Source organism: Mandrillus leucophaeus, unplaced genomic scaffold (genome assembly GCF_000951045.1).
Source record: "Mandrillus leucophaeus isolate KB7577 unplaced genomic scaffold, Mleu.le_1.0 Scaffold5, whole genome shotgun sequence".
NCBI lineage: Eukaryota > Metazoa > Chordata > Mammalia > Primates > Cercopithecidae > Mandrillus > Mandrillus leucophaeus.
In genome coordinates this window covers 6,909,974-6,924,310 of record NW_012105364.1, presented here as the reverse complement: position 1 = coordinate 6,924,310, position 14,337 = coordinate 6,909,974, and the positions used below count along the sequence as shown (strand labels likewise).

At 51.4% G+C, this 14,337-nt stretch overlaps 1 protein-coding gene across 1 annotated transcript in view; it reads left to right on the top strand.

Moving 5' to 3' along the window:
- SND1 (staphylococcal nuclease and tudor domain containing 1) overlaps window positions 1–3,961 on the top strand; it is a 441,984-nt gene extending 438,023 nt beyond the window's left edge. The window contains exons 22-24 of the mRNA XM_011995923.1: window positions 844–1,047; window positions 3,200–3,244; window positions 3,356–3,961. Of these exons, the coding sequence (XP_011851313.1) occupies window positions 844–1,047; window positions 3,200–3,244; window positions 3,356–3,421 (315 nt within the window). The 3' untranslated portion in view covers window positions 3,422–3,961. The remainder of the gene's footprint in view (window positions 1–843; window positions 1,048–3,199; window positions 3,245–3,355) is intronic.
- The last annotated feature ends 10,376 nt before the right edge of the window (window positions 3,962–14,337 follow it).

The window sequence follows — 14,337 nt, the reverse complement described above, 5'->3', positions numbered from 1 at the left end:
GGGGTTTCACCATGTTGGCCAGGCTGGTCTTGAACTCCTGACCTCAGGTGATCCACCCACCTTGGCCTCCCAAAGTGCTGGGATTACAGCGTGAGCCATCACACCTGGCCTAGTCCCTGTCTCTTAAAAAAAAAAAAAGACGGAGACAGAGGATGTCATGGACTTAGTGCACTGGAGCAAGGTCCTGCAGGAGGTAGGAAGTGAGAGGACACCAAGTGTAGGTGAGCTTTGAGTGGGAAGAAGTCACTTTTCCTTGGAGACACAGGGCAGGCAGGTGGGAGCACAGGGTAGGAAAGAAAGGGGTCACTTGCAAATAGTCTCTGGCTGAGGGCAAGGAACAGAAAAGAAAAGGGGAAGACTTCCTATCCAGAGCCTGTTTCTGCCTCACTAGGGTTCTTTCTGTTTTTGTTTTGTTTTGTTTTGTTTTGAGGCCGAGTCTCACTCTGTCACCCAGGCTGGAGTGCAATGGTGCAATCTCGGCTCACTGCAGCCTCCGCCTTCTAAGTTCAAGCGATTCTCATGCCTCAGTTTCCTGAGTAGCTGGGATTACAGGCATGCGCCACCACGCCCCGCTAATTTTTGTGTTTTTGGTAGAGATGGGGTTTCACTGTGTTGGCCAGGCCGGTCGCCAACTCTCGGCCTCAAGGGGTCCACCCACCTCAGCCTCCCAAAGTGCTGGGATTACAGGCATGAGCCGCTGTGCCTGGCCAGCCTCACTAGGGTTCTCTGGGGAGTGAATTACAGGCCCTGCTAGCCAGACTTTCTTGGGAGTCCATGGACAGGAGCTGGGGCCCAAGTGGTTGTTCTCTGGCTTGCTCTGACCTGAGTGTGTCTCTGCTCCAGGATGATGCCCGCACGGACGCCGTGGACAGCGTGGTTCGGGATATCCAGAACACTCAGTGCCTGCTCAACGTGGAACACCTGAGCTCCGGCTGCCCCCATGTCACCCTGCAGTTTGCAGATTCCAAGGGCGATGTGGGGCTGGGCTTGGTGAAGGAGGGGCTGGTCATGGTGGAGGTGCGCAAGGAGAAACAGTTCCAGAAAGTGGTACGTGATGTGGCGAGGTGGCCCCAGCATTGCGCCACCGCCCTCACAGAGAAGGGGACTGTTCCACAAGCCAGGAAGGGAGCAGGGAATCCACCATCCTGCTGTTCCTGCTGGGGAAAGATAATGGATTTGGGTTTGTTGGGGTTTTTTTGTTTTTGTTTTAAAGTTAATTACATCCCAAATTAATTGGCTGCGGGTTTGGCTGAGAATGCAGCTGCAAACTAGAGCGGAAAGCTTCCCTCCCCATGTACCCCCAGGTGACAGGCGAGAAAGCTTTGCCAGGGGCGATGTGGAGAGGGTCAAGGCCTGTCTTTCCCGCTCTCCCAGTCGTACTCTCCAACAGACAGTTTCCAAGGCAATAACCAATTCCTAATACCCAGTGCCACCCCTAGCCAGAGCTGTCGAGGAGGCAGCACCGAAGGGCCCAGAAGGACTCTGCTACACAACCCTCCGGCTGTTTGGAAAGCCCTGTGAACCTGGAGTCCTGCCTCCGCCGTTCTGAGAGGAGAAGCCAGCCTCCTGAGCCCCAGCTCCCTGCTCATGAAGTGAGGGGAGCACTAGCTGCCTTGCCACTTCTCAAGGCTGATCATGACAATCAGTGCACTCATACCTGGGAAATAGCTTGCACTGCGCAGCCATTGGTGATTAGCTTTGGGCTCTGGATACAAGGCAGCCCCTTCCACCCAACATTATACATTTCTGAGTCCCTCTCTGCCCTCTCACCAAGCAGCCACTGAGGCCCTATTGCAGACCAGCCCTGCTTCCCAGCTGGGCTGAATCAGCGACCCATCCAAGAGGGCCAGACTGGGGGAAGCTCGGCCCCCCACAGAGCTGCTGTCTCCTGGCAGAAAGTGATGAGAGGGCAGCAGGATGTGGCCAGCGTCTCCCTATGTTCCCTCAGAGACAGGAGCAAGAAAGGCGTGGCATGAAAACCAGACACTCCTCCTCTTCATCTCGCTTCCATTTGCCCACTGCTCTCCCTTCTCCCAGCCCTCCTAGCCTTTCCTCTCTTCCTCAAGCACCGCAGGCCCACATAATGTGTTGGTGGCTGTGCAGGCTGATGACACACTGGAACAAGACACCCCTGTGGATTGCCACTGTGTCTCAAGAGAAGCCCAACCCCTAGGCCCCTCTGGATAGACCCCCACTTTCCTTAGGAAATGGCTTCTAGGAGGTCAGCTTCAGCCTCCCTATGGAATTGGAGATCTTAATGTACCGCATATGAAACTGCCCATAATGCCTCTGCTATGTAGAAAATTCCTTCTGCTGCAGTCCCTGAGATAAACACAAAACATGGGTTCATTTATTTATTCATTCTATCAGCAGACATTTATTGAGGGCCTATGGTATATCAGTGAGCAAGAGACAGCACCCCTGCCCTGAGGAGCTTACATTCAAGCATGAGGAGACAACAATTACAATGAACATAATAAGTAAATTAAATAGGATATTAGAAGATGATAACTGCAGTGAAAAAATAGAAGTGGAATCCAGGGAGTCAGGAATGGGAGGGGAAGGTTGTATTTGTATTGTTCTTGTTTGGTTTGCTTTCTTTTGAGACCGGGTCTGGAGTACAGTGGCGCAGTGCCGGAATCACGGCTCACTGCAGCCTTCAACTCCCTGGCTCAAGTGATCCTCCCACCTCAGCCTGCCAAGTAACTGAGACTACTAGCAGGCATGCATGGGCCACCATGCCTGGCTAAATTTTTTCATTTTTTTATAGAGATGGGGTCAGCCTGGTCTTGAACTCCTGGGCTCAAGTGATCCTCCTGCCTTGGCCTCCCGAAGTGCTGCAATTATAGGCGAGAGCCACCACACCTGGCCTAGGTTGTAATTTTAAATGGGATTGCCCGAGACCTCGTTAAGAAGGAGATACTTTACCACAGACCTGAAGCGGGTGGGAGAGGTAGCCAGGAGCACGTGACCAGAGGAGCGTTCCAGGCAGACAGAAGAGCTAGTGCAAAGAGTTAAGGGAATAAGCCAGGAGACTAATGTGATTGTGTTTTGCGTTTTACTCTGAGGGAACTAGGCTCCATTGGACGGGCTTGAGCAAGGGACAGCTGTGGCCCTGACCTGAGCATTCTGCAGGGTCCTGCTGGCTGATCATTTGAGGGCACCCCTGACCACTCCCTTTCCTCTCTCGTCCCTCTAGATCACAGAATACCTGAATGCCCAGGAGTCAGCCAAGAGCGCCAGGGTGAGTTCTTGCCTTGGGAGCCCCGAGTGGGCACTGAGTTGAGGCGTTTGGCCCTCTGAGTTCCAGTGGGTCCCATGTCCCTAAAGAGCTATTTTCTGTTCTTTATTACAGCTGAATCTGTGGCGCTATGGAGACTTTCGAGCTGATGATGCAGACGAATTTGGCTACAGCCGCTAAGGAGGGGATCGGGTTTGGCCCCCAGCACCGCTCACGCCATTCCCTCTTCCTCTGACGGGAGGGCGTTTTCAACTCCAAACCCCAGACAGGGGTTGTAGATTGGGTCCAGCTTTGCTTCAGTGTGTGGAAATGTCTTGTAGGGTGGCATTGGGGCTGGTGGGGGGGTGGACCCCAAGGCTTTCGGGGGCAGACCCTTGTCCTCTGTGATGATGGGCACTGCTATCCACAGTCTCTCCCAGTTGGTTTTATTTGGAGGTTTGTGGTTTTTTAAAAAGAGTCCTCAAATCAGGGAGGAACATCAAAGACTATGTCCTAGTGGAGGGAGTAATCCTAACACCCAGGCCGACTGCCAGCTGGCACCTGCCTCTATCCTAGACTGCCCTCCTCCCAGCTCTCTGTCCAACTGTTGATTATGTGATTTTTCTGATACATCCATTCTAAAATGCCAGTGTGTTCACATCTTTGTCCTGGCCAGCCCATTCTGTATTTAAAGCTTTTGAAGCCCAATAAAATAGTACGTGCTGTCTGCAGCCCTTATTGGTCACAGTGTGGTCCAGAGCATGGAGTCTTGGCGGCTTCAGCCAGGAGGAGACCTGGACACTTGAATGACCCCCAAGATAGTCATCCAAATGCCTGGACATTCTCCCTAAAAATAGAGCCAGCTGGGGAAAGCAAGGCAGATCTTCAGAGTCTGAGCAAGCAACTCCTGGCCCCAGTAGGCACCGCTTGGCACCATGGCCCTCATGCAGGAGGCTACAGGTCTTTTTTGACTTATTGCACATGGCTGTTTTCAAGGACCTTAGAGAGAGCAGCTTAGCCAGCAGCACCCAGGACAATTTAACCACTGTGAATTGCTGGACCTAGCCTTAGGCAGACCCTGCCAGATCCCCAAGAAAGGATTCAAAAGGAAATCAGCTGAGAGAAATGAGGTGATTTCCCTAATTCCTGCTGTGGCTGGGCTAGAGTGGGTTAGAACGCAGGCCCCCTGGTTCTTCCCTGGAGAACAGAGCTAGGAGGACCGGCTTCTCCAAGAGGGACCCAGGTCCCAGGTGAGAGGCCTGTCTGCTCCAGGTTAGCCGTTGCTCATGTCTGACTTGATAAGCTCCCCCCAAAAGTCCTCAGGTAGAACTGGCCCTGGAGCTCGGAATCCTCAGGCTGCGTGTAGCCCATGAGGGAGGAGCCACAGTGGTGTGAGGCCAGGAGTCCCGGGGAGAGAAAGTCAAGTGTGAGAGTCACCACTCCCCACGCCCACAGTGTCCAGCGCCTCATTATTCCTCCACTGACGGCATTACCTGTGTGCTCCTTCCCCTCCCTGGCACATTACTTCGGTGAAACTTGGCGGCACGTCTTTCTGACAGCCCCACATCCCACCAACATTTTGATCTGGGGTGATACTCCAAGCTGCCATAGAAAAGTGACCCTTTGATCTTGGGGGATACAGGGAGAGTCAGTGGAGGTGGTAGGGCCTGGCTGGCCAGATCTCATTCCTTAGCCGGAGGTCCTGCCGTAACACACACTTGTTCTGGCCAGGGCTCTTACGGGGTTCTCATGTGTGCTGCTTATACTCAAGGTGCATTATAGTTAAGAGAGGTGAGGGTGGGAAGAACCAGGGAGGGGCCGTGGGGAGAAATGTTGAGTCAGTTCAACTCCAGAAACACTAGTTTCCCTTGGTCCTCTTGGGGACTCACAGTTTCTACTTGCAGTGCCTCCGGCTTAGCCAGAACAAGTTCTTATACTATCTGAATCAGACCCTTTATGGTCCAGTAAACTGTGCTTCCCTTGACTATGTGCAGCCCCTTAGGGGGCCCAGGAAGTCAGGAGGGGTGTGGATGATTACTTGGTGTGAATCTCTCCATCATCCCCACTCCTGGAGAAGCTGTCCTGCCCCCAGCAGAGAAGCACACTCTCACCATGGTCTCTGGTTTTATTTTTATCCATCAAGAAGAGAATGCCCATCTCACCTATTTCTTGACCTCCAAGGTACTTCTGGTAGGGTGCAATGTGTATTCACAGTGAACACAATCGGCAGAAGGCAAGATGCCAGCCCGCTCTTTTCTGAAAGGGTCTGAAATCATCTCACGGTCTTCACAGTTGCCTTGGTTACATCTGCACCCAAGGATAAACTCTCCTTAGTTTTCCAATTGAAATTATGCCTGAGCCTTCCCACTTCCGATTTTTTTCTCTTCCAAGGCTGATTGAGACAAAGGTCAGATCAGTCACCAAGCAGGAAGGCGCTACCACAGCTTGTCTGGTTTTGACCCCAACTTCATGTTTCTCTCTGTATCACATCTGCCAAGTTCCTGAGGTGTGACCTGGATAGGGCTGGGACCAGGGTGAGGCAAGCCACGTGCCAAGGGCGCAGATTTGAAGGAGGCACTCGCAGAGTGCGCACACATTGGCACGTTCTATTTTCATCTGTAGCTGTCCACTCAGCACCAGCCCTTGCACCAGTAGCCAGAAAAAGCTCTCCACAGGTTCCTCCCACTCCTCCTGAGTTAGAAAACTTGCACCTTGGCCTCACGATCATGGGTTCTGCTTCTCCGTCCACCTTTCCTGTTGAATAGTGAAGTGTCTTGAGCACCTGTTACCCATCCATTTAGGCTTCCTCCAAACAGGGAATAAGACCCAGATAGTGCCAAGCACAGTGTTGGGTCCAGTGAGTGCCAAGGTCATCTCTCTGGACTCTCGAGGAGGCAGCAGATGCCATGCTATCTATAACAAGCCACAACAGTGGGTGGTGCCCTGGGACTTTAAGGGACAGAGGCCCTGACCCAGGTGGCTGGGAAGTTTCCCAGAGGAAAGGAAAAGAACTGGGGCTAGCAGATGGCGGGAAGGCATCGCTTATCTCTGGGCAGGTTGAGGACTCTCCTGGTCTCTGAGGGTGGATGCAGCAGAGCCCAGGGCTTGGGAAAGCCACCAGGGAAGTATTGGTGCCTGAGACTCCTCCGCAGCGACCTCATCTCCCTCCTCTTACTAGTGTACGGGATCAGTAGGGAAGGCAGGCAGTGGAGGGAAAGGCTCCCGTGACTGCCTCCATTTTATTTATTGATTTGATTATTTCTGTGTCCTGGGGAGAGAGTCAATGGACCCCTTTTTTTGCATTAGCCCATGATGGGAAGCAATGGGGATGGGCTAGAAAGCTGGTGCCTCAAGAGTGGTTATTGATGTCCTAATTACAAGAGGATGCTAATTTAATTTGAACCTAATTACAGTGCACTACCCTGGGTGGCATGTGTTTTAATAATTAACGTCCTTCAGATGCGTAGGCGTGTAATAATATTTACACTAGGTTGGCCAGCAGCCTGAGGAGGCGGGCTGGGGGCCCATACACCACCCTCTCCCTGGACAGCTTGGCTGCGAGCAGGTGGGGAAGAAGGCACATGGGTCCTAGCTGGCAAGTATCTTGTCATCCTTCCCAGGGAACATGCTTGGGCCTCATTTCCAGCCACTTCCTTGACCCAGCAGGCAGCTTTGCACTGTGGGGCACCAGGCTGGAACTCTGGAATACATCAAGACTGGCAAGATCAGGTCTCTGGGCTCCAGCTCCAAACCCACCTCCCCAGCCCCACTCTACCACACAGGCATGTTTCTGGCCTCCTCAACCTGCCTGGTTCCATCCTGGGAAGGGCTTGTTTAAGGGGGAGTTTAGGAGGGAGGAAGGAGAGCTGCTTGGTTTTTCTTCATTCCTTTAAGGGAAATAACATTTATAAGGAAATAGACACATTTGAAAAGGTGCCCAAATGAGAAGGGTACCACTCAAATACAAAGTGAACATTACCCACACAAACAGCACACACACCAAAAAAGAGCATCAGCAGCCCCTCGTGCGCCCCTCCACAGCCGCTCTCACCCCCAAAAGTAACCCCTCTTCTATCCCAGTAGATGATTTCGGCCTATTTTGTTTGTTATGTTTTTATGTTGATTTGTTTTGTTTTTCTTGGTTTGTGTAGCTTTACATTTTACATAAGGGGACTCAAACCATATGTATTCTTATGTGCCTGATGTCTTCCACCCAGCAGCACACCTGTGAGATTCAGCTGCGTGGTTAGGTTCGTTTTAGTTTGTGCATTTTGTGTGGTCCATTGTTTGAATACACCACTCCTTGATTATTAGAAAGAAGTCAGACACTGAGCTGTCTGCTAGGACTGTGTCAGGCCCTAAAGGAGAAATCTGCTCACATTAATTATGCAACCAGGGGCAGAAGGTGACACAAGATGAGAAGGGGAAGCAAGATGACAGGGCAAGGCAGTTCCGTCCCCAACAATCCCAGAACAGTGCTTGTCCGTGTGACTCCTGTGCCCAGCCTTTCTGAGCTTCCACAGGTAGGGAAAGGGCCTACCAGCAAGTCCAGAAGTCAAGCAAAACCAGGGGCTTCAAAGTGGGCCATGGGCACTTTGGTGTCTCCACCAGGTCTCACTAGGCACTAAGTGTGGCTGGCAGGCCAACTACATTTGAATCACCTGGGGTGCTCGTTAAAATACAGCTTCCAAAAATAGTGCCAGAACTATATTAGGAGTGGTGGGGGGGTAAGTGAGCTGAGTCCTCATCTATCATAGCAGGAAGACAATGGGTAATGTCTGAAGTTGATAAAACAAGAACTAGCTTATTATTTAGCACCAAGATAGTAACCATCAGATCAAAAACATGATTAAAAGTGGTTGCCTGTAGGAAGCACACTAGGGGTGGGAAGGGCTGCTTTTTATTATAATCTCTGTCTCCTATCGAATTTTTTTTAACCATTTGTGTTTCCAGTGGTCTTTTTAAATTCATTGTCATGTAACTATACATGTATCTAAGTGCCACTCCAGACCTACTGCCCCAATCCCTGTAGGGTAGGGCCTGGTGATCCATTTTAACAGGTGATTCTGATGAGTCCTCAAGTGCAAGAATTGGCTATCACTGTCCAAACTCATTTTATACAATGAGAAGGGAGATAAAGTGACTTGCCCAAGGTCACCCAGTTTATTAATGGCAGGGCCAGGAATAGAAAACAGGTCTCCGGGCCCCAGGCCTATGATTTTTCTCTCCATCATGGCTTTCACCTTGGAGGGTGTCCATCCCAGCAGGCCTGGCCCTCGGGGACCTACAGGGTGAGGTGGGGTCCCGGTTCAGATGAAGGAGGCTAGGGTGTCATTGCACAGGGCAGAGGAGTGACTCCTGTCACAGGCCCAGAGCCCTCAAGCAGGCAGAATATTTCTAACCACTGCATGTTGACAGTGCACTGGATTTGTGTAGATCCATTGCAGGAACCAGCACACGCAAAAATGCGGCTGCTCCTGTGGCTTTGCCAGCAGCAACATCTTTGAGGTTTTTTCCCCCAGGATGGGAATAAGTCTGCCCTGAGCCATCCATAGCCCCCTGAATATGCAGGCATTTAACATTTCCTGAGCTGCTCCAGGCACTGTTCTAAGGGCTGGGGAGAAAAGGGAGAGTTATCTATAGCCTCATGGGGCTCACAGTATACTGAGAGCAGATGTTGGTGAAAGAAAGACCTGATTGATGTAATGTATGTACAAATGCTGTGGCCTTAGCTTGTCGAGTTGACAATGGCCATACCCCATGACCCAGCAATTTCCTCCTGGTTCTGTGGCCAGGGGCTGTTCGCATGTGTAAGAACAACCCACTGGCAGGGCGCAGTGGCTCACACCTGTAATCCCAGCACTTTGGGAGGCCGAAGCAGGCAGATCACCAGGTCAGGGGATCGAGACCTTCCTGGCTAACACGGTGAAACTCCGTCTCTACTAAAAATCCAAAAAAACTAGCCGGGTGTGGTGGTGGGTGCCTGTAGTCCCAGCTACTCGGGAGGCTGAGGCAGGAGAATGGTGTGAACCCGGGAGGTGGAGCTTGCAGTGAGCCGAGATCACACCACCGTGCTCCAGCCTGGGCAACTCATATGCAAGAATAGGCACTGCAGCTTTGTTCCTACAAACAAAAATGGGGCACTACAGGCATGGCAAGGTGTATTCACACAATGGAATATTACTCAGCAATGAAAATGAACTGTGACCACATAAAGCAAGGATAAATCTCAGAAATAATGTTGAATGAGTAAAGCACATCTCAGGGAACTTCATATTATATAGTACCATTATTCTAAAGCTCAAAACCAAAAATACATTGCTTAGATATACGTGTACCTAGGTGATCATTTAATTTATTGTCCAAATAGGGATGTTTTTGCGAGCAAAAAGGAACACAAATTCTGACATTGAACTGCAAGTTTAAGCTGACACTATCTCCAGTAAACTGGGACATGTGGACACCCTACATATATGTAATGAAACACAAAAGCAAAAGGATGGTCAACACAGAAATCTGGATGGTGGTTACCTCCAGGTGGGGCAAGGGGCCCCGGGGTGAGATAAGGAAGGATGCTGGGGAGACGTAAGTGACTGGGAGTGTTCTGTGTCTTGGTCTGGGAGGTGTGTCTGTAGATGGCTATTAAATTTTTAATAAAGTGTAGGAACTCAAAGGAGAAAACTCTTCCAGGGAGTTGCGGAAGGTTTTGAGGACAGGGTGACAACTTCAACAGTTTACCTGATAAACAATGGGTCTGGTTGAGGGAACTCACTGAGCAAAGCCCTCTCCTGGCTGGTGGGGCTCTTCTCAGAAGGCTCTCTGCATTGCAAGTCTAGTGTGTGGCCAAAGAACTAAGGACTTTGGTCTCACCAGCCCTGGGCACTGGCCAGCTGAAGCCCCACCCTTTGGGGAAAAAGCAGCCAACCAGGACAGGGAGAGCTGACCAGGCCTCCATGAGACACTGACTTCAAGGCCCCCTGCTCACTTCAGATTAAGGTGTAACTTATGGGAAGTGCACAGATCTTAAGCATATGTGGATTTTTTGCAAATTGATATGCTCCGGAAGCTACCATTTGGATCAACTGTAGAACATCAGCATCCCTGAAAGCAACATCTTTTTCCCCTATCACCAAAGTTTTGGCTGTTCTTGGTGCCAGGGTCTTTTAGAAAACATTTTTCCCTGAAATAGTCCTGACGACATGTTGGGACCATACAATCTCTAGGTGTCTTTGCCAGAGCACCCGCTCCTGGGGCTTGAATTGACACAAGGTAGGATAGGGGCTTCAGAGCCCCACATCTCCCACCTCTTCACAGCTGCCTCAGAACCTTGGACAAGGCCAGCAGGAGACAAGGGTCCCTCACCCTGCTGCCTGAGGGCCTTGGCTGTGTCCAGCCAGGCAATACAGACCTATTATCCTAGCTCAATCGAGTCATTCTAGGCCCTGGGCCCAGTCACTGCCATGGATCAGGTGATATTGATGCAATTCAGTGAGCAGGCAGCCTCAATCTATAGGAGTCATCTGGGCCTGGGAGATAGGCCAGCTCCCCCTCCACTCAGGCAGATTTCGCTCTCCTGAAGTCACGTGAATGCCACAGGTCCAGGATAGATCCTGTGGTGTTAACATTTTGTATTCTCAATTATGTGGAAGGAGATGAAGCCAAAGCTACTTACGGTTATTCTCAATGATACCTCTGTTTGGCTTCGCAATGCGTTTACATGCTTGACTCAACTGTGGTCAGCAATGTCTCAGCCTCAGAGATTTCACAATAGAGGAAATGGTATTGATGGAATCAAGCCCTCCCTCCAGCCCACTGCAGAAACCACTATGCCTGAGTTGGCCGCCTCCCTCCAGCCTGTCCTAGCACATGGTCAGGACAGGACCTGACCAGGGGGTCAGAAATTAGGGTTTCAAAAAGGCAGAACCATAGGCTAAGTTCAGAGACTGAATCAATAGATAGATGTCAGGCAGACTAGTAATTATCAGGCCAAGTTGGTGCTGGTCAAGAACTCAGCCATGAGATTGATCTCAAGGAGTCAGTGGTGGATATGGTTCTGAAAGCAGATGGGCTGAGCTTGAGTCCCAGCGTGCCATGCATTAGCCGAGTGCCCCAAGTGGGCTAACCTCTCTGAGGCAGTTCCCTCATCTATAAACTGAAGAATGAAAGGTAAAAATTCCTACATTGTAAGGTTAATAAAAGAATTTAGAGGCCAGGCACCGTGACTCACGCCTGTAGTCCCAGCACTGGGAGACCAAGGCAGGAGGATCACTTGAGCCTAGGCATTCAAGACCAGCCTGGGTAACATAGTGAGACCCCAGCTCTACTATTTTTTTAATTAAAAAAAATAAAAAATGAAAAGAATTCAGAGAGATTTGTAAAGCACTTTACACAGGGCCCAGCACAGATTCTGTGTTCAGTGTTTGCTGTTACCACCCAGGGAAGAGGGCGCAGGCGTGGAAGAACCTCTCTGCTCTGGAGAGCTTTGTGGGGTTGAGGCCAGAAGGGAGTCAAGGTGTCACGAGGTGGGGGGTGGGGAGGCTGAGATGGCTGGGCTGTCTCTGGCTGCCCAGTTGTGGAGTGATGGGAGGCGGGAGTCATGCACACCCAGGGCAGGGGGCTCCATCCCTTCACCTTGCTGGCGTGGAACTAGTCCTGTAGCTAAGGCGTTCAGCCCATGTGCACTGAGTACCTGTCATGCCAGGCACTGTTTGGGTGCTGAAGTTACAGCAGCAAACAGCACAGAGCCCCTGGCTGCATGGACTAGGGAGAGGACATATGCCCATACCTCACCTGGCATGGAGGACACCATGCCCAGCCAAAACTTACACACAGACACTTTGCCTCGGACCTGAAATCTGCATTTAGACAGTGAAAGAAGTTAGTGGTGGGAGTTGGGGTGTGTGTGTAGATGTCTCTTGGAGGAGGCAGTTCTGATTCACAGACCTGAAAACCAGCAGCAGAAAATGAGTCCTCCCTGCTGATGTGGGTGTAGTTCTGGAGAAGGTCCTGTGCTGGGGCTGAGTGGACTGGGCAGGGAGTGGGGTGGAGCAGGGGCAGTGCTAGGGGGCAGGATGCTGCAGTACACCCCACCCACCATGGGAAGCCCCAAGACGGAGTTTATTGGGGCCTGGATGCAGGGGGAGCAGCCAGTATCACAGCTGCACTCCTCCGTCCTGGACTCCAGCACAAAGGTCTCACTGGCTGTGAACGGGGAAACACGGGTCTCAGGTTCCCAGGGAGCAGAGCCGGAGCAGAGCTATGCAGAGGGAGCCCTCCAGAGTCAGGCGAAGGGCATCATGCCAGGCAGGAAGCATTAGCACTGATGTGGGGGCACGTCCTAGGCCATCCTCATGTCCACTGTGTGAGTGGCACACAGTGCATGACTTTTGGAGACATTCCCATTTGACAGGGTGACAAACCAGAAGAGGTGGGTGCCTGACTCCAAGTTATACAGGGTGTGAGGAGATCAGGCATGAGCTGCACAGAGACCACCATGATGAGCCACTTACATGACCTTGACCCCTAGTGAGAAGGACCCGTGTGGGCAAAGACAGGTCTGAAGCTGCACTTTACTCAACAGCTGGGGAGGGCCATTTCCAGAGGGGGCTCCACAAGGTGCAGTAGCACACGCATTCGGAGGTTTGCAGGGAGGAGGACGTCCTTGGGAACTAGCCTGGCGGCCTTGTCTCATCTGGCCTAATCTGTAGAGGGCATTTCCAGGGGGAGACCCGAGGCAGAGATCACAGATAGTGCCATGTCTGATCAATTGATAGTGGCTCCCTGGGGTGCCCTGTAGTCAAGGATTCTAAGGTCATGCCAGAAAGTCAGCTGTAATCAATTATTAATGTCTACCAAGGGTGTGGGAAAGGGGGATGGTCATGTGTGACCCATATATTTGCTATCCTGTGTCAGCGCTTTCATGGGAAGAGGGTTCAGGAATCTTACTCCATCAACGTAGGGGGCACTTCCACAGCATCCCTGATGCAAGTATCCACTTCGGCTTGCAGAGAGGGCTGGAAACTGCCTCTCAAGGAAGTGGCGCCCAAATCAGTTCTTACCTCGTGAGTGGTATCATGTTCCAGTTGCAAATAATGTTTTGCAGTTCATAAACAGAGATAAACGCCTACCCTCTGCTGGGCACGAGGGACCCCCAGCTGAGCCAGTCAAGTCCCCTGATACTATCTGCAGATACTTGAACCTGGTAAACTTCAGCGAGATCACTTTTCTTCGGGGGAGGGAGAGGCCCCTAAAGGCAGGGACAGAGAGTTCTCCAGAAGCAGGAAGAGTTAAGGTCCTGAACCTGGAGGTGGCTCCTTGGGCATTTCCTGAAGACCAAGCTTCCATTTTCCTCTGGTGCCTTCCAGGCCAGCAGGCCCTGGAGCAGCGCTTCTCAAACTTTAACATGCTTGTGAATCATCTGGGGATCTTGTCAGAATACACATTCTCCTTCAGTAAGTATGAGGCAGGGCCAAGAATCTGCATTTCTAACCAGCTCTCAGGAGGTGCTTTGGGCCAGAGGACCACCATGAGGTGCTATCCCCACCCCAGCCCTTTCAGGCCAGAGGCTACCAGCAGGAGGTAGTAGGTAGAGAAGCCCACCTGGCTCCCACAGAGGGCTCCTGGGAGGTCTGACCAAGGCCTGAGTTTGGAGGCAGGGAGCCACAAGACTCTTGCTACTTAAAGCCGGAAATCTAAGGGAAAGAGCCAGACCCTGACACAGCTCTGCAGGATAAGCTGCCTGAGGGGAGGGGCTGGGGTTGAGGCTGGTGAAGAATCTCTGCTCTAGGAGCTCCAGGTTCAACATAAGAGTGTGGGCAGAGCTAGGCTCTGGAGTGTAGGCTCTATAGACTGTACACCCCCCAAATGATCATGATGTCAGCAGCAGCTAAAGATCTGTGTGCTCCCACAGGGGCTAAGCATCTTATGGGTAGTCTTTATCAGGGAAGGACCTTTCCCCTCCGTTTTACAGATACCCTCTGGAAGACAGTCCTAGTGTCCATGATTGGCAAGTATTCAATAAGTGATTTATGAGTGAATGAATGAATGAATGGCTAAAAGTGCAGCTGAGTTCTGGCAGAGGGCATGGGGTCCCACCCAGAGACAGGCAGAGAAATAAA